Source organism: Pelophylax lessonae (assembly GCF_965119305.1).
Source record: "Pelophylax lessonae genome assembly, chromosome: 1".
NCBI classification, from domain to species: Eukaryota; Metazoa; Chordata; class Amphibia; order Anura; family Ranidae; genus Pelophylax; species Pelophylax lessonae.
This window is the reverse complement of record NC_138768.1, coordinates 49,969,312-49,995,409: the sequence shown is the minus strand read 5'-3', so window position 1 is coordinate 49,995,409 and position 26,098 is coordinate 49,969,312. Positions and strand designations below refer to the sequence as shown.

At 42.6% G+C, this 26,098-nt stretch overlaps 1 protein-coding gene across 2 annotated transcripts in view; it reads right to left on the bottom strand.

Moving 5' to 3' along the window:
* The window catches only part of DYM (dymeclin), a 678,939-nt gene that overhangs the window by 180,232 nt on the left and 472,609 nt on the right, over nt 1-26,098 (bottom strand). For both annotated transcript variants that reach the window (XM_082254562.1, XM_082254563.1), the window contains one exon: nt 12,179-12,281. In XM_082254562.1, coding sequence (XP_082110688.1) covers nt 12,179-12,281 — 103 coding nt within the window. The remainder of the gene's footprint in view (nt 1-12,178; nt 12,282-26,098) is intronic.

Genomic DNA, 26,098 nt, shown 5'->3' with positions numbered 1-26,098 from the left:
GTACTAGTTAAAAGGGGTATAAGCAACCTTTTTTCTTATCCTTACAGCTAAGGCAAACAAATGCTCCATTCCTCCTGAAATGTGAGGAAATTAAAAGCAATTATTAAAAAGAACAACGTACCTACTGCCAAACATGGAGGAGAGTTGCCTATGTTTTGGGGCTGCTGTGACATGGTGTGCCTTCAATCTGTGCATTGCAGATACATATGGAGTTAGATATACTGCCCAGTGTCAGAAAGCTCTGTCTCAGTTACAGGTCATGGATTCTCCAACAAGACCCAAAACACACAGCTAAAAGCAGCAAGAATGGCCCAAAACAAAACATTGGACTATTCTGAAGTGGTCTTCTACAAGGATTTATGTTGGAAAATTCCGAAACACTCAGTCTAGAGAAAATACCCTTCAAACCTGAGACAGCTGGAGAAGTTCTAGAAGAGTGAGCCAAACTACTTGTTGTCAGGTGAAGAAGTATTGTTGGGAGCTAGAGAAATGGCCCGTGTGCAGTGATTGCTTATAAAGGTCACGCAGCAAAAAATTAGCTGAAGGGACCCATCATTTTTGTTCATGCCATTTTAATTTTTTTTATTATTTAAATGATTCTGGTAAATCAAACTCAAAAGTAAAGTCTGACTTTAAATATGGAACAATGATGGATGACAATTACTTTGATCAGTTTCAAGGTATTTTCATGGAAGGGTAAAAAAACATTTGTCCATATTTGTAAGTAAAACTATAGGGCCAGTTCAAAAGCATTTAAAGTGATTGTAAACCTCAGTGTGTACTTATCTCAATCCAGAGCACTAACTGCCATTTCTGTCTGCTGCTTCGTTCGTTCAGCATGAATCACTTCTAACAAGTTTTCCTGACACCAAGAGAAAAATGGTGACAAGGGAGGAAGCTCCAGCTGGTTGACAGCCTAAGCTCTGTTTCTATGAGTGGTATGAAGGGGGGCGTGTTGCTTTCTTCCAATCAGTTCTCAGAGCTTTACTTACTGAGCTCTGCAGAGTGCGACTCCATCCCCTTTTTTGTGAACTCTCAAACAAGCTTATAATTTCAGCACTTTGAATGGAAGTAGAGTAGAGAAGACTGCAGACAGACAGTTACAACTTACGTAGGAGGGATAGTTTCATTTATGTGCATCACCAGAGGATAATCTCTTCACTAGGTATATGTAAGGGTTGACATCCACTATAAAGCTGAAGTCCAGGAAACTTGTAATTTCTCCCTTGAAGTTGGTCAAGCGCCCACACGCTGTAAAGATCAACTGCTCATTTAGGTCTAGAGGGCATGGAAACGTAGATTTACTTCCTAATCCTCTGCCCTGTTAAACCAATCTCTACAGCATCTTTTCCCTATGCTCCGACGGGCTAAGGTCCTCTGACGTCATCGAGACCGATGACCATAGCCCTGCACTAAACATGAGGGTGTCGCGGGGCAGTCTACCACCAGAGCGTGGAGGATCTGGTAAGTAAATTGCTTTTATCGTCCCCCTAGACCAGTGGTTGTGACCCTTCACACCCCAGATGTTTTGGAACTACATTTCCCATGATGCTCACCTACACTGCAGGATGCATGAGCATCATGGGAAATGTATTTTCAATACATCTGGGGTGCCAAGGTCTGCCATCACTGCTCTAGACCAAATGAGAAGTTAAACCTTACAACGCGGGTGCAGCCTCACTGCAAGGGGTAATTTCCAGAGTTTCCAGAGATCAGCTTTAAGAAATGAGTATTATATATATCTAATATGCCCCTGCATGTTTTAGATCTATTTTAGTATCTATTTTTTTTTTGCAAGCATGCCTTCTGTGAATGATTATGACTGTACGTTTCTATTGGAAATCCTGGAATGATGACAGATGGCTAATGTGACAACAGTCTGTCTTTTCCCTGACAGTTTTAGTTCTATAAAGTATCTCTTTCAATCAACTCAGAAAAAGTGAGAACTGATAGATACATACTAACCTGACACATTTATTTTATTTAGGAACCTTATTGGGGGGTATGTGGGCGGGAGGCAAAGAAGTATTAACGAAAAGTAATCTATCCGCTACCAAAAGAGAAAGCAAATGTCGGAAAAGGGAGAAATGGATAAATGGAGCACCAGAGGCCCTGCAGCTAGTTCTGTAGTGTCACCACATACGAACAAGTAAATTCTAAAAGAACAACCAGCGCTGAAACCCCTTTAAAACGGTGAACCATACATCATAAGTAAACAAATACTTGCACGATATCCTTAACAGGTTAAAAGGTTAATAAAGCAATCAAAAATGTATTAAAAGTGGAATAAAGTGCCAAGTGCCAACAAAATGTGTAACAGTGCTAGATAAAAACGGTGACAAAGTAGAAATCAAAAGATGATCCGTGCTTCAGAAAAATTTGTGGTACAATATAAAAATTGGTATGTGCAGATAATGAGCGATTGTACAGGTTCTATAGACCCAGAACTGGTCAAAGGCTCGAACTGAAACAATTAATATAGATAAATCAACAAGTGTCCTACGAGGGGTGAGCTGCTGACAGCTTGAAAAAAGTGCAAGGGCAGAACTGCTCTGTGATAAAGGAGCGAAATTCACAGGTTCTTATGAAAGGAAGAACTGGTTACACTCTCCTAAATTAATTTAGGAGAAAAAATAAAGAAAAGTGCCCTATGAAAAGTGAACTGAAAACGTTTTTCCAGGTGTAAGTTAAAGAGTGGTATAAATCACAGTGATAAAAATAGTAATGATTATAACCAATAGTGAAATGAACAATAATCTTCAATTAAAAGGTGCACAATGCCCTATGATGGGCGAACCACTGTGACAAAGAGTATAAAAATATGAAGGAAATCACACGTGATGTGCAGTGGAATACGTAATATTCAAAAAAACGTGGTCCATAATATTAGGTGAATAAGTCCAATATAGATCTTCTAATGGTTAAAAAGTTCATAACCAGTGCAAATACAGCAGGCGATATTAAGTGATCCCAGTGCCAGTGTGAGTGGGCAGAGAATCCACAAAACGGGTGTAATGGCCGCTCACCTCACTTATCTCTCATATGGGCGTATCAGGTGTCTCCTGTCAACCTGCAGACCATTGGTGAAAGGGACACTATCCCAGGGTAAACCGCAATCTCCACTGATGATATAGGTCTCAAGGCTCTGGTCACAAAAGTTGGTCTAAGGTGCTATTGTTATAGTGGTTACTCAGACAATTTCAGACGAAAGGTACAGGCATGTAGATAAGGTAAAAAGCCGCCGATGCGGTTCCTGTGTTCTCACAGCGACTTCAAGACCCTTGATAAAGTAACTTGATTGGTTACGCAACGCGTCGGGACGCCGTGGTGGCGTCACTTCCTGGTCTACGGCCAAGACCGGAAGTCGCTGTGAGAACACAGGAACCGCATCGGCGGCTTTTTACCTTATCTACATGCCTGTACCTTTCGTCTGAAATTGTCTGAGTAACCACTATAACAATAGCACCTTAGACCAACTTTTGTGACCAGAGCCTTGAGACCTATATCATCAGTGGAGATTGCGGTTTACCCTGGGATAGTGTCCCTTTCACCAATGGTCTGCAGGTTGACAGGAGACACCTGATACGCCCATATGAGAGATAAGTGAGGTGAGCGGCCATTACACCCGTTTTGTGGATTCTCTGCCCACTCACACTGGCACTGGGATCACTTAATATCGCCTGCTGTATTTGCACTGGTTATGAACTTTTTAACCATTAGAAGATCTATATTGGACTTATTCACCTAATATTATGGACCACGTTTTTTTGAATATTACGTATTCCACTGCACATCACGTGTGATTTCCTTCATATTTTTATACTCTTTGTCACAGTGGTTCGCCCATCATAGGGCATTGTGCACCTTTTAATTGAAGATTATTGTTCATTTCACTATTGGTTATAATCATTACTATTTTTATCACTGTGATTTATACCACTCTTTAACTTACACCTGGAAAAACGTTTTCAGTTCACTTTTCATAGGGCACTTTTCTTTATTTTTTCTCCTAAATTAATTTAGGAGAGTGTAACCAGTTCTTCCTTTCATAAGAACCTGTGAATTTCGCTCCTTTATCACAGAGCAGTTCTGCCCTTGCACTTTTTTCAAGCTGTCAGCAGCTCACCCCTCGTAGGACACTTGTTGATTTATCTATATTAATTGTTTCAGTTCGAGCCTTTGACCAGTTCTGGGTCTATAGAACCTGTACAATCGCTCATTATCTGCACATACCAATTTTTATATTGTACCACAAATTTTTCTGAAGCACGGATCATCTTTTGATTTCTACTTTGTCACCGTTTTTATCTAGCACTGTTACACATTTTGTTGGCACTTGGCACTTTATTCCACTTTTAATACATTTTTGATTGCTTTATTAACCTTTTAAGGATATTGTGCAAGTATTTGTTTACTTATGATGTATGGTTCACCGTTTTAAAGGGGTTTCAGCGCTGGTTGTTCTTTTAGAAAGAAGTATTAACGTTTCCACACATTAACCTTTTCTTTTTTCACAGGGTCTGTCATACATTGTCCATGAAAAAAAAGCAGTGGGTTAGGATAGAAAAAAATGAATGAAAATCAAGCATCATCTGGGGTCACCATTTACTTCCGGGACTAAAATGACAACTCCGGAACCAAGTTTAATTTACACGCGGCTAAACTTAACATTACTAGGTTGTGGAAAACCTGTGACACTCCATCCATTTCAAATACTATCGCCACTCTTAAAGTGGAGTTCCACCCATTTTAACAAGTTGAGATGTACGTAATCCCCTTTAAATATGCTTTTATCAATGCAAACAATTTATTTATTTTTTTTGTAAGGAAATACTGTTTTTCTTCTTTATTCATCTGTACTTCCGGGTCCTGCTGCCTTTCGGGGATTATGTCACTTGGCGATTCCCAAGGGCCCCTGGGATAGCGGCGTTGTGTATCCCAGCAGCCCTTGCAATTCGCCTAGTGATGAAATCTCGTGTTATTTCCAGTTCTCAGGGATGTATTGCATTCAGTCCGTGCTCACCTGAAATGCACTGTTCACCGATATTGAACTAATGACCTATTTTCTGTCTATATCTGTTTATGTACTTCACTACCAGATACCTGCTGATGTTGGTTCTCTTCTTTCTTTCTCCTTTCTTTCCTTCCCCCATCCCCCTCTTTACCTTCCCTACCCTCCAACTTTCACCTCACCCGTCTAGATCTCACTTTGATTTAACGAATGTTAATACCAGCAATGTTACACTCCTTTTCATATCCTATGTCTCATTTGCTAAGATGTTTATTGAATGTTCCATTATCTAGACTGTACAACTATTTAACACTGTATTTATAACGATTATCTGTATGTTATCTTTAAAGAGGAAGTAAATCCTCCTCTGTAACTTGTACCTATAGATAAGCCTATAATAAGGCTTACCTATAGGTAGTGTAAATATCTCCTAACATGCACCATTTAGGAGATATTTACCTTACATGCAGCCAGTGACATCACTGGCGCATGCGCTCTGAAGGAACGGCCGCTGGTGCAGCTTCTTCAGAGCCCCGTGCCGTGACCATCGGCTCCCGCACGCGTGCGCGGGAGTGACGTCACCGCAGCTCCGGCCAATCAGATGCCCGGATGCCGCGATCCCGGAGGACGGGTGACTGGACATGTCGCCCGTCATACAGGTAAGCGGGCAGCACAACGGGGGGGGCTCATTCTAAGGTATTTCATAATGAGCTAGTATGCGGTGCATACTAGCTCATTATGTGTTTCTCTTTCAGGTTGCAAAAAAAATAAAAAAATTGTATGGGATTACAACCTCTTTAAATGTACAACCTCTTTAAATGTAATAAAGAAATATTTAAAAAAAATAAAAATGATAACTCCGAGATAACACAGTCATGCCTATCCTAGAGCCTGTGCAGCTGTGTCCACATACAGTATGTCTGACACAGAGCATCTCGATTTGTTGACTTGCTACAAAGATAAAAGATTGCGACCTGATCATTGGGGGAGTAAAGACGGAGGAAATTCTTTCACCTGCCTGCAGCAGACTGATGACATCATCTCGGTCTAGGCAATGTCACTGGAGCTCAAAGACAGCTTTTTAATGAAGGAAGGCTATGTTAAACTAAATTATGATACTGATGCTGTATACTGTGACTTATCAGGAATATATTCATGCAAATTTGTAAAGTTACTGACAGATCCACTTTAATTTTGGTTTATGCGAACTGGTAATATTCTCCAAATGCCTTCACTGCCTAAAAATTAAAAAGTAAACCACTATTTTTTTGGCAGACTCACGAGCCAAGATTTTAAGGCCTCGGCAGGAACACTGTAGACTGTCTATCTGTCTTTTTGGGTGTAATCTGATATGGGGAAAAGGAAACAAAAATAATAGACAGAAATCTTTGTAAAAATAGAAAAACGCTCTCTTTGTAATTCGGCTTTTTAATAACCCTCCTAATGGCCGAATTAAAGAGCTTCGAATAAAATCATTTCATCCCACATAAAACAAACATTGCCTCTTTTTTTTCCTTTTAAATGGGTTTTATAATGTTCTATCAGTTCCAGATGCTGCTGGGGGCTCAGGCCTTCTCTCTTATGATTTAGGAGCCGTGGAGACAGAACGAGAGGGACAGCTGCTTTTTATTTGACAGCTAAATTAACTGGAGAATCAAAGAGGGACTTAAAAAGCGGCCTTTATTTACTCCATTACAGGCGGCGTGTCACAAGGAAAGGAGAGAGAATGGACAGACAGGGCCTATGAGCGGCTTGATTAAAAAGACCCACAATGGCTACTATATGGCGAAACAAAAAAAGTAATATATACATTTAATGCATTACACACAAGAGACAGTTCTAATGTTGACAACTAGGACTCTTATTATAAAGGGAAGAATAAAAGTGGAACTCCAAACTTGATCCCCCTCCCCCCATTTGCAGCCTTCCCCCATTTATATTTTTTTCTGTAAATGATATACATACTGCACCTTGTTTAAATTGGTCTTCAGTCTGGTAGTGTAATAGCAATGGTCACTTTGCTCTAGTGGTGGGGAGATCAAGAATGCTTTAAAGAGCAGCACTGCATTATGATATCACGGTGCTCTCCGCAATATTGTCCTGTCATCCCAAGCTACTGGAGAATTCAGAGCAAAGCTTTCTGTTTTCTCAGAATCCTAATATGTTTTGTTCTGGGTCCTAAAGGCTTTTTAGAGCTTTGGGTGAGATAAAGCCTCCATTCCTAAGTCCACATCTTACCTGGTAAGCCAGACCCCTGTATTAGTGCCAGCTATGCAAGAGCTGTTGTATATGTGAGCTGACTGATGCTCAGGACTCTCCCTCCCTCTGCTGTGACAGTCTCCTGCTGGGTGAAAAGTATGACTGCTGACAGAACAGCAAAAGGTAAGGACCCATTAGGGTGCACAAGACAATTCCTGGGTGTCTCTGGATTGTTTACTGCTGACAATACCAGTTGATCATACTCCCATTATTATATATATATATATATATATATATATACACATATATATATATATATACACACACACACACACACACACACACACACACACACACACTACTCAAAAAAAATTAAAGGAACCCTTTGAAAACACATCAGATCCCAATGGGGAAAAAATATCATGCTGGATATCTATACTGATATGGACAGGGTAATGTGTTAGGAATGAAAAGATGCCACATCGTTTGATGGAAATCAAAATATCAACCTACAGAGGGCTGAATTCAAAGACACCCCTAAAATCAAAGTGAAAAAATTATGCAACAGGCTGGTCTATTTTGCTGAAATGTCATTGCAGCAACTCAAAATGGTACTCAGTAGTTGTATGGCTTGTATGCATGCCTGACAACGTCGGGACATGCTCCTAATGAGACGACGGATGTTGTCTTGGGGTATTTCCTCCCAGATCTGAACCAGGGCATCACTGACCTCCTGAACAGACTGAGGTGCAATCTGGTGGCGTTGGATGGATCGAAACATAATGTCCCAGAGGTGTTCTATTGGATTTAGGTCAGGCGAGCATTGGGGAATTCATTGGTATCAATTTTTTCATCCTCCAGGAACTTGCTGCATACCCTCCCCACATGACCGGGCATTGTCGTGCACCAGGAGGAACACAGGACTTACTGCACCAGCGTGGGATCTGACAATGAGTCCAAGGAGTTCATCCCAAAACCTAATGGCAGTCAGGGTGCCATCTAGCCTGTAGAGGTCTGTGTGTCCCTCCATGGATATGCCTCCCCAGACCATCACTGACCCACCACCAAACCGGTCATGCTAAACAATGTTACAGGCAGCATAATGTTCTCGATGGCTTCTCCAGACCCTTTCAAGTCTGTCACATGTGCTCAGGGTGAACCTGCTCTCATCGGTGAAAAGCAGAGGGGGCCAGTGGTGGACCTGCCAATTCTGGTGTTTAATAGCAAATGCCAATCAAGCTCCACGGTCCTGGGCAGTGAGCACAGGGCCCACTAGAGGATGTCGGACCCTCAGGCCACCCTCATTAAGTCTGTTTCTGATTGGTCAGAGACATTCACACCCGTGACCTGCTGGAGGTGCCATTCTGGAGAAGTTGGACTGCCTGTGCAAACTTTATAAGGTCCAGGTATTGCCTCATACTACCAGTAGTGACACTGACCCCAGCCAAATGCAAAATGAGTGAAAAACAGTCAGAAAAGAGGAGTAGGTAAAAAAATGTCAGTGGCCTTCACCTGTAAAACCATTCCTGTTTTGGAGATAGTCTCATTGTTGCCAATCTAGTGCACCTGTTAACTTAAATAACACCAAAGCAGCTGAAACTGATTAACAACCCCCTCTGCGACCTAACTGACCAGATCAATATCCCAGGAGATCAATAGACTTGATGCTACACTCTGATTAGAAAGTGTTCCTTTAATTTTTTTGAGCAGTATATATACACATACATACACACACGAGATCTATATATATATATATATATATATATATATATATATATATATATCTATATTTATTAGGGATAGACCGATTATCGGCAAGGCCTATATATCGGTGGCCGATATGCACTTGCCTTGATATATCGGTATCGGCCCCGGAACTGGCCGATATTTTTATGACGTCATTCTGCCTTCTCAGCCACCCACCACAGGGAGCCAGCCAGCCAGCCACCCACCACAGGGTGCCAGCAAGCCACCACAGGGTGCCAGCCAGCCACCACGGGGTGCCAGCCAGCCAGCCATCCACCACAGGGTGCCAGCCAGTAACCCACCACGGGGTGCCAGCCAGCCAGCAACCCACCACAGGGTGCCAGCCAGCCAGCCATTAAGCATTAAATAAAAATTAACATGTTCAGTACCAGATTTGTATCAAAAACTGTCATTTTTCAAAACTTTAAATGTACAAAATATCGGCCAATATCGTCCGATACCGATATGTTGTGACCAAAATATCGGTATCGGCCCTGAAAAAAACATATCGGTCTATCCCTAATATACACACACACACAAAATTGAAACTGACAATTTCTACTTTCTCGCAGCCCATGGATAAGACAGTTTTGTTTTTTGTTCAACCAGCGTGTTGAACAAAATAAAAAAAAAAGACTCAATTCCCCCATTTACATACTCAATGTGGATGGGAGAATCCTCCCCACTGATCTATTATATTCTTACAGTGAAGAGATTTCCCCTCCATCAGAGTACAGTGATCAGCGTTGCAAGCTTTAGCCTGCAGGGCTGATTGAGTGGCGAAAATGTGACAGTGTGGTTGTGCAGAAGTCGATCAGTAATTCCACTTCTGTACAACGTCACTCCTCATATACAGATCCAAATTTGGCTGGTCCTCGCTGAACAGGCTGAATTTTGATCCATGTATGGCTGGCATTGGACTAACCATATACAGCTCAAATTTTGGGGCGATTCTTACTGAATCGGCAAAAATTCAAGCCATGGGAGGCCCTGTCGGCGCCATCAAAAAACTCAATGTTTTTTGAGCTCAAATTGTGATTGCATGAAATCCGGTTCGGGTATTCTAACAGCTGCGCTGGTGCTGCGGCTGTTTGAATACAACAGCCGACTGTGCAGATTCCTCCATCCATTACGTTTAGAGTGGATGGAGAAATTGAGTGAAGGCTAGTATTACACAAACCAGTTTATGAACATGTGAATTCAATAACAAGGTCTCCGGTCTTTTCTAGCAGCCATTAAAAACTATCTAGCAGTTTTTGGAGCTGGTAAGACTAGCGATATGCAAATCAACAACATCCTGTAACCTATGACGTGCTAAGAACAGTCGCTATCCTTCTTGAACTTTCACATGTCTATTACACATAGGTTGGGGAGCCCAAAAATATAAGGACAGTGACACTCGCCCTAAAGTGTGTCTACAGAATTGTAGAAGGGAATGTACAATAAAAACCCCTTGGGAGCAGAACTTGAATGGTGCCAAAGCACTATTTACCGTGTCCACACTGCAGCAGTGCCCTTTGTGGTTCTCCTCTGCAACTGGCCACCACTCATCTTTCAACCCCATTGTGGTGTGACCAGGGCTTTTTGTCTTGGAGAATAGGTGCAGGTACACCCCTCTTCTGAGTCACCCCTTGTCGCCACCCCCTACCCACCTCCGAGCGCTGTCCTTTGGTTCCACCCTTTACCCACATCCCAGTACCCCCCCCCCCCACCTTTTAGAGAATACAGAACCAAGTATCATGTTGTGGTTCTAGGTAATTTGTATGGAATTTGTTAATAGCTAGAAAAGCAGTAAAACAGATTCCCTGGAATCAGAAACAATAGAGTACCCCAATAGATCCCCTCAGCAACAATAAATCTAAGGGCTCTTTCACACGGTCCACCTCCGTAGGCGGATCCGTGCTGCTCAGCGAGGATCGATCCGCCGATCGCCGCTGAGCCGGCGGATGACAGCTCCGTCTCCGCTTGCAGTGCGGAGAAGGAGGTGTCACAGCCCCCGCTGCTCTCTATGGGGGATCGGATGAGAGCGGACCGTCTGTCCGCTCTCATCTGATCCGATCCGATCCCCGAATGGATGGAAAAATAGGGTTTCCATCCGTCCGGATTTCACGGACAGGATCGGATACGGATGGCAGCGGGTGTCAGCGGAGGTGTCTCTGCTGACATCCGCTGCCCCATAGAGCTGCATGGAGGATCCGATCAGATCCGCCTAAAAAACTGACAGGCGGATCTGATTGGACCGCCCGTGTGAAAGAGCCCTTACTCTGCAACAGTAGAAAAAAAAAAAAAGAGTAAAATAGATCCCCTGCAATCAGCAACAAAGACCCCCCAACAACAATTGACCCCCAGCAATAATAAAACCTCCCCTGCAACAATTCCCCCCCAATAAATCCTCCAACAACAATAGCCCCCCCCCCCGGGGAACAATAGTTCCCCCAAGCAACAATAAATACTCCCCTGCAACAAATTCACCCCCCCCAATAAATCCTCCCCCAACAACAGCCCCCCAGGAACAATAGTTCCCCCAAGCAACAATAAATCCTCCACTGCAACAATAGCCCCACCCACAACAAAATGCCCTCCAGCAAAAATAGATTCACCACAGCAACAATAGATTCCCCAGCAGCCATCATCAATAGGCCCTTCAGTTCACCCCACTGACCCCAGTACCCCTTTGCCATTGAATAAATTCAGACTGGAGGTTTCCGGAATTGCGTTCCCCCGCGTTCCCGCTGAAAAAAAGCCCTGGGTGTGACACTATGCGTGCCTGGGCTTACAGAAAAATGCTGCAGAGAATAAATAAGCGCCATTCTGTATAGCATTTAGTATTGCCCGCTGCAGACACTAAAAGGAAGAAGATAGGATGGTATGTGACTGTCCAAAAGACTGCTGGAAAAAGGTATGTATAAGAGGATTTTTTTTTTAAAGAAATTTACCGAGTATAGGACAAGAGACTAGAGTGGAGATCTACTTTAATCAATAAATCAGACGAGAAGGACACTTCTGATGTGCTCATTACAGGGACAGTTACTTGTCACCTATGGCTCATCTTTGTCACATCTGTTTATACAGTAAACCACATGCAAGACATGAAGTCATTGTTTGAGTCTCGAGGTTGGGTTTCTGGTCTCGTTCAGACAGACTGTGACAACCACGAGAGCGAGTGTCGATGACGAGCCCAAAGAAATGTTCTCACGCACCGGCTTTCAGTTTGATACTCACGTAGTCAGGAAGTGGAGAGTCATCCGAGCCAAGCGGTCCTCGAAGAGACTGTGTGGCTTGCTCCAGGACTTTGTTGTGCTTTTTAGATAGCAACGCAAACAAACTAAAGAGAAGGAAAAGACAAAAAAAAAAAAAGTAATTAATACTGGGAGATAAAACCCAGATAGGTCTATATACTTTCATGGGAGCCGGTTTTAATACAAGATCCCAGAAATACCACTGGCTACTGAAAAAGAATACTGATAAGCACTATAACTGGCTTAACTGACATTTGGGATTCTTCAAATATCCAGATTTATGGACCCTTTTGTAAAATTATTTTCCATAGCTAACCATTTTCAAAAAATGCTATCTGTACAAACGATCACTGAACTTAAATTGGAGTTCCACCCTAATTTAATACTTACCTCCATCTTCTCGCTCCGGGTCACCTGAAAAAGAAATGGATAATCGCATTTTTTTTTTTTTTACTTACCTCGTAGCGAAGAAAATATACTTACCTTACTTCCTTCTTCCTCCTTCCTCGGCCGCGGCCCGTCGTCACTTCCTGGCTCTGCAATGATTCCTGGGAGCTGAACGTCATCGCTCCCAGGAATCATTGCGCCTGCACCGGCCCCGATGTCAGTTCCGGGTCGCGCGCGTCATCCCCTTCTAAACAGCTTCTGGGCATGCCCAGAAGCTGTGGAGGGTCTGACGCGCGCGCACCGGAAGTGACGGCGGGGCCGGCGCAGGGCATCGTGGGACCGAAGAAGGCGGAAGACGACGCCGAAGGGGATCTCGCTGGCTTCAAGCTGCCCACATCTGAGATGGCAGCGCTGGACAAGACGTTTTCAAGGTAAGTATTTATCCTAACAGGTAAGTGCAACCCGGGACAGATCAGAGGCTAGCCATTGTGGAATGTACTAGCCCTGACTGTCCCGGGGGTATTTAAAAAAAAAAAAAATCCAGGGTGGAACTCCGCTTTAACCTCCCCGGCGGTCTGATTATGTCAGTATTTTTTAATGTCAAAGCCCTACATTGTTTTGTATGGAAATCTGTTTTATATTGTAGACCTGTAATTCTTAGGAATAAAACAGTAAAAATGAATATAACATTAATTAAGAAATTAAATAATAAATGATTAATAAGCAATTATTATTAAAAATAAAAGGAATAAAACAGTAAAAGTGCAGGCAGGGCACTGGACAAAGCACTAGGGACAAAACTGAGGTGAAATGGTTTGATACAGTAATGTAATCCTAAGAGCCGGTTCACACTACTCGACTTGTCAGGCGACTTTGGTCGCCTGACAAGTAGCGCTCCATGCTGTGCAATGGAACCGTTCTAATCAGAGCGACTCAAGTCGCTCCGACTTAGAAAAAGGTTCCTGCAATATTTTTGGGCGAAGTCGAAGCGACTTGCTTTGACTTTTATTATGAGAAGTCGTTTGCAAGCCGCGATGAAGTCGTGCTGCACAGGTGACTTCAAAGTCGCCCAAAGTCGAGGCGACTTTGAGTCGGAGTAGTGTGAACTGACTCTAAAGAATTTCAATGTATCATGTCATGTTTTGTGTACTTTTTTTTTTTTCATTTTCCGCCCAGGTTTCACCTCCCTGTGTAGAGGCGCTCACAGGGAAGAGAACCCAGAAGACGAATTTCGAAGAATACCGCTCCTTATCAGATTCTGCAACCAGAAGTGACGTTCGGATATAAAAACGTAATGTGCATGCACCATGCATTCCAACATAGCCGCTATGCGTTCCAAAAGCTTTCCTAATGTGACAGAACACGAAGCAGAGGCGGACGTCTTCTTACACCCATGCAAGTCTTGAATTCTAGATTTATTTTACCAGTAAACTCACCTTATAGACTGAATAACAGTAATACATTTCTATTATTATTGCAATATAGTAAATATTGCGAGAAACCTGCAGGCAGAAGGTGGCGACATCCATCTTGGTACACCCCGCACTGCTCAGCGACAAACTGATTATATAATGAAATAGACTATATCACTTAATCGCGGTGAAATAGTTTATTTCAGTATATACAGTGGGGATCGAAAGTTTGGGCACCCCAGGTAAAAATTTGTATTAATGTGCATAAAGAAGCCAAGGAAAGATGGAAAAATCTCCTAAAGGCATCAAAGTACAGATTAGACATTCTTATAATATGTCACATTATTCTTTATGCGCATTAATACATATGTTTACCTGGGGTGCCCAAACTTTCGATCCTCACTGTAAGGTGAGTTTACTGCTCAAATTTGTCTATAATTCAAAACTTGCATGGGTGTAAGAACATGTCTGCTGCTGCTTCGTGTTCTATCACATTAGGAAAAGTATTGGAACGCATAGTGGCCACGGTGGAATGCATAGCGCATGCGCAGTAAATTTTCTCGTCCGAACGTCACTTCTGGTTGCAGAATCTGATAGGTAGCGGTATTCCGATAGAACACCGGCATCGCCCGGAGGAAATCGGGGGATCGTAGGGACAAGGTAAGCATCACTACAGGGTAATCCCGAGTGTGGCTCGAGGGTTACTGCTTTTGGTACTGAAAATGAACCCCGAGCCACACTCGGGATTACTGCCAGGGAGGTTAAAGGCCAATTACAGTCTAAATGTTATTCTCTACTGGTTCACGTGTAAACAGCTTGAAATTAGAAATCCCAAAACTGTATGTCTCCATCATTTTATTTTTTTCACAAAAAAGGTATCTGCCCTGACACTACACTGATGCAAAAATGCCATCACATCAGAGACTCCCTCAAAACCACTGAGGAGAAAAAAGTGTAGACTTTTTATTTCCACTGTATATATGGACGATTACATATAAAAGGACATTGGCTTTTTGGTGGTTTACCATTATTTGTGCACTTTTGGATTTTTTATTTTAGTGTGTTCACAGCTGTATACAAAAGTATATGGAGGAATAGCGCTGAACCATTATAGTGATTGGGATGCAGGGAATCCCTTGAAGACATTTTTCCTATTTTTGTTGCCAATTATATCAATGTATGGGTAGATACATTCATACATTCTTATATAATGAACTTTACAATTTTTTGATTACTTTTTTATATTCACATTTTTTTTCACTTATTTTTTCATTGTTTCTTCATTCATTCACATCAATAGTTAATGTTGGACACTGTTATTTACACACATTATATATTCATTTGTTTGATTATTTCCAACCGTGATCACATTTATTCTTTTACACATATTTTGATTGCAACAAAACTTTTCTATTCATTTTATGTCACTGACATTATTTATTTACTTATTCAATTAAATATTAGTCAACACTACATTAAAGCGGAGTTCCGGGCACAAAAAAGATTTTTTTTTTTTGTGCCCCTCCGCTAGGTATGCCTCACCTGAAAAGGAATTGGATAGTTATTTTTTTTTTTTTGTTTACTCACCTTTTTATTGAAGATCGTAAATACTCACCTATGACAGCTTCCTCCTCCAGCGCCGAGGCTCACCCCGTCACTTCCTGCCTCGCGATGATTCCTGGGAGCTAAACGTCATAGCTCAGGAATCAATGCGCCGCACCGGCCCCGCTCGTCATTTCCGGGCGACGCCGCATTCCCCTGCTAAACAGCTTCTGGGCATGCCCAGAAGCTGTTTAGGAATGCGGCGCCGCACCGGAAGTGACGAGAGGGGCCGGTGCAGTGCATTCTGGGACACGAAGACGCGGAAGAAGACAGAGAAGAGGACCGCGCCGGCTTCAGCTGCCCACAACCGAGATGGAAACGCTGTGGAAGAAAATTTCTAAGTAAGTATTTCTTCTTACAGGTAAGTGCGAACCGGGACAGATCAGAGGCTAGCCATTGTGGAATGTGCTAGCCCTGACTGTCCCGGGGGTATGTTCAGAAAAAAATTGTTTCTCTGCCCGGAACTCCGCTTTAATCTTCTTTCATTACAAGTTTTTCACTGGTGTTTTATTTATTTTTGGAAATTTCTTCGATCTTTAATACACATTCATGGCTGGAATACACGATAAGAAAATCGGCCTTAAAATTCAGTTCAGCGAGCGATCGGCCGATATTCTACTCGTTAATGCTCAGCCATCAATGAGCGATATCGATATTGTGAACGAAAAATACCATTTGAAAAACACGAAAAATTCTGTCGTCTGGTTTGCGAAAGAACGATATTCTATACGTTGGTGTTGAGGTCGTTCAGTTTAAATCTGTATAACCTCATCACGCATGCCCGATGAACACTGTTTTGATGGTCGGCGGGCAACGGTCGGGCGATATTTGGACCGTGTATGTTGGCAACGTTTTCGACCGACAAATACTTTTTCAAAAGTCGGTGGTCGAATGATCGGGCGATATTGTAATCGTGTATTCACACCATTAGTATTCATGTTTATTAAATTAGTCATTTGTTCATTTATTAATTCTTTTTTCTACACATTTTATTACACTATAATATTATTTTTGTAGACATAAGGGAGAAGGTTATATTGTACATATGATTTGTCATTAATTGTGTTATGTGATTATTCACAATTTTTTCCTCTTTTTCTCAATGGAAATTGTGATTGTCTTTTAAATATGTCGGTTGAAGGTGTCTAATCCGCATGTGTTAAGCCCCTTCCACACATATGTTCCATTCAGTTCATCAGTTCAGTCACGTAAATGTATCAGTTTTCCATCCGTGTTTCGTCCGTTTTTCATCCGTTTTTTGTCAGATATCCGTTTTTCGTCAGTTATCTGTTTTTCATCTGTTGTCATCCGTTTTTCATCCGTTATTCATCCGTTTGTCATCCGTTGTCATCCGTTGTCATTCGTTTTTCATCCGTTGTCATCCATTGTCATCTGTTGTCATTCGTTTTTCATCCGTTTTTCATCCGTTGTCATCCGTTTTTCATCCGTTGTCATCCGTTTTTCATCCGTTTTTCGTCCGATCCGTTTTTTTGAAAAAAATAGGGCATTCATCCGTTCAAAAAAACGGACATTGACGGAAGTGGATGAAAACGGAGGTTAACTGATGATCATCCGTTGTCATCCGTTTTTACATAGAGATACACTGATGTCCATTTTTCATCCGTCAACGGATGGATGAAAAACGGACAAACGGACAGCATGTGTGAAAGGGGCCTTAGACATTTTAGATAGTTGGATTCCAGGTGTGTTTGATTCTTTTGAATTAGCACCAGCTGATAATTTGTCTATTTATTCGGCTTATTCACTGACATCTAACCGTGTGGTTATGAGTAAGCGAGCAATTGTATTGTGAAACGCGTCAACCTGTTGCATGTTCCTGTGATGCACTGTCTGTATTAATCTTTTATGAGGAATTAAAATACTTCCTTTTCATCAGTTCCTGAGTGCGGTCAATTTTCCTTTGGCTGTGGAATTCCCATGCAGAAAAACACAGCCCTTGCTTGCATGGATGTATGCTGCAGTGCACCCATGTGAATGATGCCTAACTGGAATATATCTGGCCAATGTGCAGCACATAGCAGCTGCCAGAAATAAATTGTGTTTGTAGGGAAATACGGAGAACGAATGTCTGTGACACCCCAGAGCGACTTTTTTTTTTTTTTTTTAACAGCCATGAAAAAGGCAGATGGAGCCCAAGTCCTTGCTGAAGGCACCCAATAACTGCTCCTTTCCTTTCCAACCTTCCTGAAAACCTATGTAATGTTTAAATCTTTATAAATAGATCCATTGCAGCACACTGCTCCACCTTCATCTATCCGAAATGAAAAGTATGTACTATTGCTCTACCATAAACAGGATTTCCCAATAAAACCAGAGAGAGGAGAAACTGGTGTGGAAAATTCCTGAAACTAAATACTCTTAGCTACGAAGACAAAATATTTATAAAGTTCGCATACACACAGGCCGAACAAGCTGGGCAGAAGATTTATTTTTAAACCGGCAGCCGTTTGCTTTATGGCCTTTGTGAATCCAGCATGCCGGCGGTGCGAGGTCTCGCCGAGGAGCCTATCTGGACCAAAATCTAATGACAGCACAAAGTTTTAATATCCAAAACATTCCTTCAACTTCTTCATTTTTCCCACACAGATAAAGCTTTGTGGTGTAGACACACTATATTGTCAAAAGTATTGGGACGCCTGCCCTTACACACACATGAACTTTAATGACCTCCCAGTCGTGGTCTGTAGGGTTCAATATTGAGTTGGCTCACCCTTTGCAGCTATAACAGCTTCAACTCTTCTGGGAAGGCCGTCCACAAGGTTTAGGAGTGTGTCTATGGGAATGTTTGACCATTCTTTCAGAAGTGCATTTGTGAGGTCAGGCACTGATATTGGAGGGAAGGCCTGGCTCACAGTCTGTGCTCTAATTCATCCCAAAGGTGTTCTATCAGGTTGAGGTCAGGACTCTGTGCAGGTCAGTCAAGTTCCTCCACCCCAAACTCAGTCATCCATGTCTTTATGGACCTCGCTTTGTACACATTAATTTTGGAACAGGAAGGAGCCATCCCCAAACTGTTCACACAAAGTTGGGAGTATGAAATTTTCCAAAATGTCTTGGTATGCTGACGCCTTAAGGCCCCTTTCACAGGGCCTTCCGATCAGGTCCGCCTGTCAGTTTTTTCAGGCAGACTGGATCGGATGCCCCATGCAGCCCTATGGAGCAAGGGATGTCTGCGGTGACATCTCCGCCGACACCCACTGCTATCCGATCCTGTCCGTGAAATCCAGACGGATAGAAACCCTATTTTCCACCCATCTGGATGATCGGATCATATAGGATCGGATGAAAACTGACAGGCAGGATGAGCGAGTTTGGGGTGGAGGAATTTGACTGGCCTGCACAGGGTCCTGACCTCAACCCAACAGAAAACCTTTTGGATGAATTATAGCGCAGACTGCGAAGCAGGCCTTCCCGTCCAACATCAGTGTCGAACATCAAAAATACGCTTCTGGAAGAATGGTCAAACATTCCCATAGACACTCCTAAATCTTGTGGACAGCCTTCCCAGAAGAGTTGAAGCTGTTATAATGCTGCTTACCAAAAATAAGGAAAAATGGTAGGCTTGTAATACACCAATTAGATCCACCACCGATAGGTCAGCCTCTTACCAGACTGTAATCACATCGCTTGCATTCTTGCCTGTTGGATTGCTTCATTAGCCTACTATCCTTTGTCTTGATACCATACAAGCGATGTGATTACAGTCTGGTATGAGGCTGACCTATCGGTGGTGGATCTAATTGGTGTATTACAAGCCTACCATTTCTTTGTTTCTGGTAAAGAGTACCTATAAGTGCCTTCTCTGGATTGGGTTTACTTTATTTATATCTTTGCCCATTTTTCCTTATTTTTGGTAAGCAGCATCAATGTTGGTGGTGGATATACACTCACTATAATCACCTTTTTTTTCTTTTTTGTTTTTGATTTTTCACATTGGTGTTAAGCTCACTGGTGGTTTTTGAACCATAGTACAATATCACCATACATGTTTGTGGGGTTTTACGCTATGGCGTTCCTCTTTTTTCTTTTATGATTCCACATTACTTATTTCTGGGAGTCCAACTACGGATTTCTTCTAACAAGCTATCAAGATCTCCGATTTGAATCCTTGCTTCCTATTTACTTTGTTCCGGTAAGCGTATTACCGTGGGGAGTCTGGATTGACATCAATTTGTTTTCCATACATTTTTCACCTAATCTATTATTTGGACTATTAGGCTCCTTTCACACACTCCGTACGTTGGACGGAGTCCGTTTTTCTCAGCGGGGGATCGAGCCGCCGATCCCCCGCTGAGCAGCAGGAGGACAGCTTTGTCTCCGCGCTGTGTGCGGAGACACAGCTGTCAGTTCCCCATGCATCTCTATGGGGGAAATCGGATGTCAACGGACCGTCAGTCCGTTCTCACCCGATCCGATCCGCTGGACGGATGGAAAATAGGGTTTCCATCCGTCCAGATTTGACGGATCGGATCGGATGTCAGTGGACATGTCTCCGCTGACATCCGATGCCCCATAGGAATGCATGGGGGGACCGTTCAGATCCGCCAAAAAAACGGACAGGCGGATCTGAATGGTCCGCCTGTGTGAAAGGGGCCTTATGGACATTCATTTGGTCTAATATTATTTTTGATACTATATTATAAACAGTATTCGAGGTCTACCTATCACTAGGTGTATGGACATTTATTTAGTCTATTCATCATTGAGCCCGACTTGTTTATCTATATTTTGTAAGGGTGTGGTCACACTTGAAGTTGCAGCCAACTTTATAATACTTTTTCCATTAGCGCGGTTACCTTTCCAATTCTATGTCCCAATACTTTTGCCAATATAGTGTGTCTTCACAGTATTAGATGTAAACCCAACCACAGAAATCTCATGTATGCTTTAACATGTTGATATAATATTAAAAACCATTTTCAATATATACAAATCTGCAGCTATCAGTAAAATAATACTTGGCAATCCTGGAATGAAGGTCTATGTTCGGGCACCTTCTTACATGGGTTTCTGATGGCGTGACTACAAATGGCAGTTTAAAGCTGAACTAAAGGCTCTAAATGGGCTTCGCAAAATGGTTAGCCCACCTTGAAAGGGAGACCAAACCCAAAAGCAAATATGTAATATGTTGTAGCTACAAATTCTTACATGTGGTGGCTACATTACTTTTTTTTTTTTTTTTTTTTAAGGCTTTTCCCCATTATTTCAGCAGGTGATTCGGCCAGCCATTATTTGTTACCTGTTTTTTTCTACCAGATCAGGCTGTCCAGCAAAAGTGGGAGTTAGAGGGTTGAATAAACCACTGACCAGGGTGCTTACAATGTTCAGCTTTAATTTATGTAAAACCTTTTTAAGTGGCTGTTAACCCACTTTGTTGACATTTACCTATAGGTAAGCCTATATTAAGGCTTACCTATAGGTGCTGAAAATATCTCCTAAACATGCACCGTTTAGGAGATATTTACAGTGCATGCAGCCGATGACGTCATCGGCGCATGCGCTCTGAAAACCTTTGTTTTAAGGTATTTCATAATGAGCTAGTATGCGATGCATACTAGCTCATTATGCCTTTGTCTTTACAGGTTTTTTTTTTTTTTTTTTGCCGAGGGTTTACTTCCTCTAACCCCAAAAAAATGTTAGCTGAAGTCCAGCTTCAATTTGGTAGTCAAATCCATCTAAATTATGTGCTAGTGCAGGGGTGTCAAACTCAATTTAATTGCGGGCCACATCAGCATTATGGTTGCCCTCAAAGGGCCGGTTATATCTGTAAGATTAGATGTCCAGAGCACCCCACGCCCCCCCCTTACACGAGATGTCAAGAACCCCCCCACCATCAGAAGTCAAGAATCACCAAACCTTCCTTACATCACAATGCACCCCCTTACATTGTGCTGCAGTCAGGAAGAAGATGTGGGTGGATCTGGGAAGAAGTGCAGGGCCTGGAGGTGAACCAGAGGAGGGCTGGAGTCAGCTTCCAGAGTCCACTGAATGCTCAGACCAGGGGAGGCAAAGGCAAGGTAGTGTTGGGGCTGCACAGAGGTGCAGGATCTGTAGGAGGAGTTCTGCCCTCCTCTCTGCTGCAAATTGCTGAAAAAGGGAGGGTGGGTGGGCAAAGACGAGCCTTTCTGCAGCTGCACAGGATCTGGCAAAGGAGTTCTGTCCTCTCTGCTGCCAACTACAGAGATAAGGTGGGGGCAGAGACAAGGAGGGTGCCGCAGCTGCAGGAGAGGTGCGAGGGCCACATTAAATGGCATAGGGGCCGCATTCAGCCCATGGGCCTTGTGTTTGACACCTGTGTGCTTGTGCATCTAACACTATCCTCTCATTTGCTGTCCAAGAATGGCTCAGTTGTGCCTCCATCCAGATTGAGGACACCCTAACACAGGAAGCATGTTATAGGCCAATCAGCAGGTAAAAATAAAAGAAAAAAAGTCTAAAAAAAGGTAAAAAAAAAAGAAAAACGAATGTAGTCAAGGATTGATAAACGGCAATATATTACTTTATTGGTTTTGGGTTTAACGTAATACTAAACACACACTGTTTAACCACTTCCATACCGGGCCATTTCTGGCACTCCGCTCCCACATGTAAAAATCATAATTTTTTTGCTAGAAAATCACTCCGAACCCCCAAACATTATATATTATTTTTAGCAGAGACCCTAGGGAATAAAATGGTGGTCACTGCAACTTTTTATGTCACACGGTATTCGCGCAGAAATTTTTCAAATGCGGTTTTTTTTTTTGGAAAAAATAACAGTTTTATGAATTAAAAAAAAAAAAACACTAAAGTTAGCCAAATTTTTTTGTATAATGTTAAAGATGATGTTACGCCAAGTAAATTGATACCTAACATGTCACGCTTTAAAATTGAGCACACTCGTGGAATGATGCCAAACTTTTAAAATTTTATACAGGTTACCAGTTTAGAGTTACAGAGGAGGTCTTGGGCTAGAATTGTTGCTCTTGCTCTAATGTTCGCGGCGATACCTCACATGTACGGATTGAACGCCGTTTACATATGTGGCTGCGATGTATGCATATGCTCGCTTCTCCGTGTGCGAGCACGCGGGGACAGGGACACTTTAATTTTTTATTGTTTAACTTTTTTTTTGCTTTCCCTTAAATTTTTTTTTTTCTTGATCACTTTAATTCCTATTACAAGGAATGTAAACATCCCATTCCTTGCAATAGGAATAGTGCTTGACAGGTCCTCTTTATGGAGAGATCTGGGGTCAATAAGACCTCAGATCTCTCCTACAGGATAGAAAGCCTGAAATATAAAAAAAAAAAAAAAAAAAAATGATCTCGGCTATCAAGCCGAGATCACTGCAGTATTGAAAACTGCAAGGTTGGGCGTGACATCCTAACATCACACCCGGGCCTCCGAGAGTCATAGAGGCTCTCCAATCGCACGGGCAAGCTGGTAGAAGCACCGGAGGGCGGCAGGAGGGGGGGGGGGAGTGTCCCCTCCTGATGCCTGTAAGAATGATCAAGCAGCCGCCATGATTGTTCTTATGGTAAAGGGAATCGCTGGCTGAAAAAAATGATATCTGAGTGATGCCTGCAGCTGCACCCATCATTCAGATTTCCCCACTTAAAGCCCTGGACATCATATGACGTCCAGCAGTAAAGAAGTGGTAATTAACATTATCCATTCTATTTCTGTACATGGAAGATGGTACTGTAATTATTATAATTTAAAAAAAAAAAAACATCTAAGTACATTTTTCCTAATCCATACACAGCTGTCACATGACCCAGATCTGTCTCCAGTGAAACATAAGCAGGGGGAGCTTCTAGTCCTCTGCCTGCTTCTGGTCACACAATCAAAAAATAAATAAATAATAAAAAAAAAGAGCCTTTGCCCCCGTTCACACTGGGGCGACCTGTGAGGCGACCTGGTCGCCTCACAGGTCGCCGCAGGTCACCTCCCATAGGGAAGCTGCGGACCCGTTCTGATAGGAGCGACACAAGTCGCTCCGACTCAGAAAAAGGGTCCGGAGCTTCTTTGGGGCGACCAGGAGGCGACCGCCATAGACTTCAATGTTACGAAGTCCGTGGCGGCCGCTCCGAGGTCGCGGAGCGCTGCTCGCAAGTAGCGTCGCCCCAGTGTGAATGGGGGCTTTGGGATACAGAGTACAAATAAATAATATAAACAAACTGTTTAGAGTTATCATACAAATATATATTTGAAATAAAATATTTATTATTTCTTGGCAATAACATGGTATGGGTGGATTTCTGCCAGCCACTGGCTTTGTCACGTCCTTCCAGCCTGGGTCCTAGAATAAGAGGGAGGTGAAGCCTCCATCAATCTACAAGTAATATCCCATTTCCATTGTGTTTAGCTGGTTAGTGGGCATGGAAGAGGAGGGAGGGAGTGGGCTGTCATTTAGCACTGTGTATACGCCAACATGTGTGACTATAGTCACATGGACTGCTCAGATGTGATAGGGAGAAAAAGATCAGCATAGAAACTCACTGAAAACTGAGCATGTGCAGAGCTGCCAACACTTTCCTGCAAAATCCCTGGCTGAATTGGAGACATGGAAAGAAGGGGGAGATAGAGAGCAGCAGGATCAATGAGGTTTTTTGAAGAATAGGAAAATCTGTGACATTGGAAAGGTTTAGGAAACGTGAATTGTCCACCTATGAGAAAATTAAGCTTTATGTTTGCTGTATGTGCAAGAAATATCACCGTTTGTATGTAGAATATATGGTGACACCTCCCGATGGACTAGTTGATCTGCGTTTATCTGTGGAGTCAGGTACAGTCTGCACAGCGTAAGAAGATCTGATACTAGTCCTGGGTTTACCTGTCTGATCTCATCTGACCTTTCTCACCTTGTACATTATACGGAGACACAGACAGCAGCAGGTACATTTGGATCTCTCTGCTGCCCACAGCTACCAATTAGAGTTAACATTTCCGACCGTGTCAATCTAAATCAGAGATCTGACTCGCACCCATGGTGGGGGTGACCAAGGTAAAACTTACCTAGACCCAAGAACATTTTGTTAATACACTGCAGCTTATAAGACCTGGAGATGAAGAGTAGGATATCTTTGTAGTCCAAATTAGAAGAGCAGCCTGGGTGAGAACCATGGCCACACCAAAGATAAAATGGACAAGTGTGTGTAACCATCCAATATGAAAATAAAAACAGAAAAATGCCAAAATAAAAAAAACTACTGCAGCCAACACTTCTCAGAGCTGGTAAGATACAATTTGAAAATGTTTGTCTTTAGGCTCATATATGTTGGATAAATGCATAGCTTCCTAACCACACCACCTCGGATGTACATAAATGCCCAGGTGGGAAGTGGCTAATAGCAGGATCATGGCTGCAGCCACAGCCATGATCCTGGTACCATTTTTTTTCAGCCAGCAACTGGCTTTCTTGTAAAAATGACGGACGCCTGATCACTTTTACAGCACTCCGAAGGTGTCCCCCCTGTGGTGGCTCCTGGGCTCTCCTGTTCCTCTGGGAAGCCAAGGCCCATGGTAAGCAGTCAGGATGGCAGCCCAAAAACAAGATGGATGAACATCTGTTACCCGATCTCCTCTGTGGTGAATGATCCCAGAAGCGATGAGGATTTTGTCACTTTCACAGCTGTCATTTATTATCATACAGGATTTATATAGCGCCAACAGTTTGCGCAGCATTTTACAACATGAGGGCAGACAGTTTACTGGCCATTAGAGCCAGGGAAACATCTAGCCAAGCACGATCTGTGCATTAGTAAGGTGCTTTGGAGGGCAGGGGGAGACATCAGGGGTCTATTAGACTCCTGATATCTCCATAAAGAACACCTATCACCTGCTCAAAGGTATCAAAAGGGGGCTTGGTCAAAAGTTAAATCAAAACATAAAAAAAAAAAAAAAAAGAAAAAAGAAAAAGCACCCTTTCCCAACATGCATACATGAAAATATAAATTCATGCATAGGTCCAGCAAGCATATGTAAACGGTGACTGCACAACATACGTGAGGTTATCATCTTGAACATACGCCTCCTAAGGTACCATAGTTTGTTGCCATTTGACAGGTGTGCGCATTTTTAAATCTTGACATGTTTGGTATCTATTTACTCGACACAACAATCTTTTTTACACTGCTCAAAAAAATCAAAGGAACACTTTGAAAACACATCCGATCTCAATGGGGAAAAATCTCATGCTGGATATCTGTACTGATAAGAATTGGGTAATGTGTTAGGAATGAAAATGAAAACTATCACCCTACAGAGGGCTGAATTCAAAGACACCCCGGAAATCAAAATGAAAAAATTATGCAGTAGGCTAGTCCATTTTGCTGAAATGTCATTGCAGCAACTCAAAATGGTACTCAGTAATTTGTATGGCCCCCACGTGCTTGTATGCATGCCTGACAACATCAGGGCATGCGCCTAATGAGACGACGGATGGTGTCCTGGGGTATTTCCTCACAGATCTGAACCAGGGCATAACTGAGCTCCTG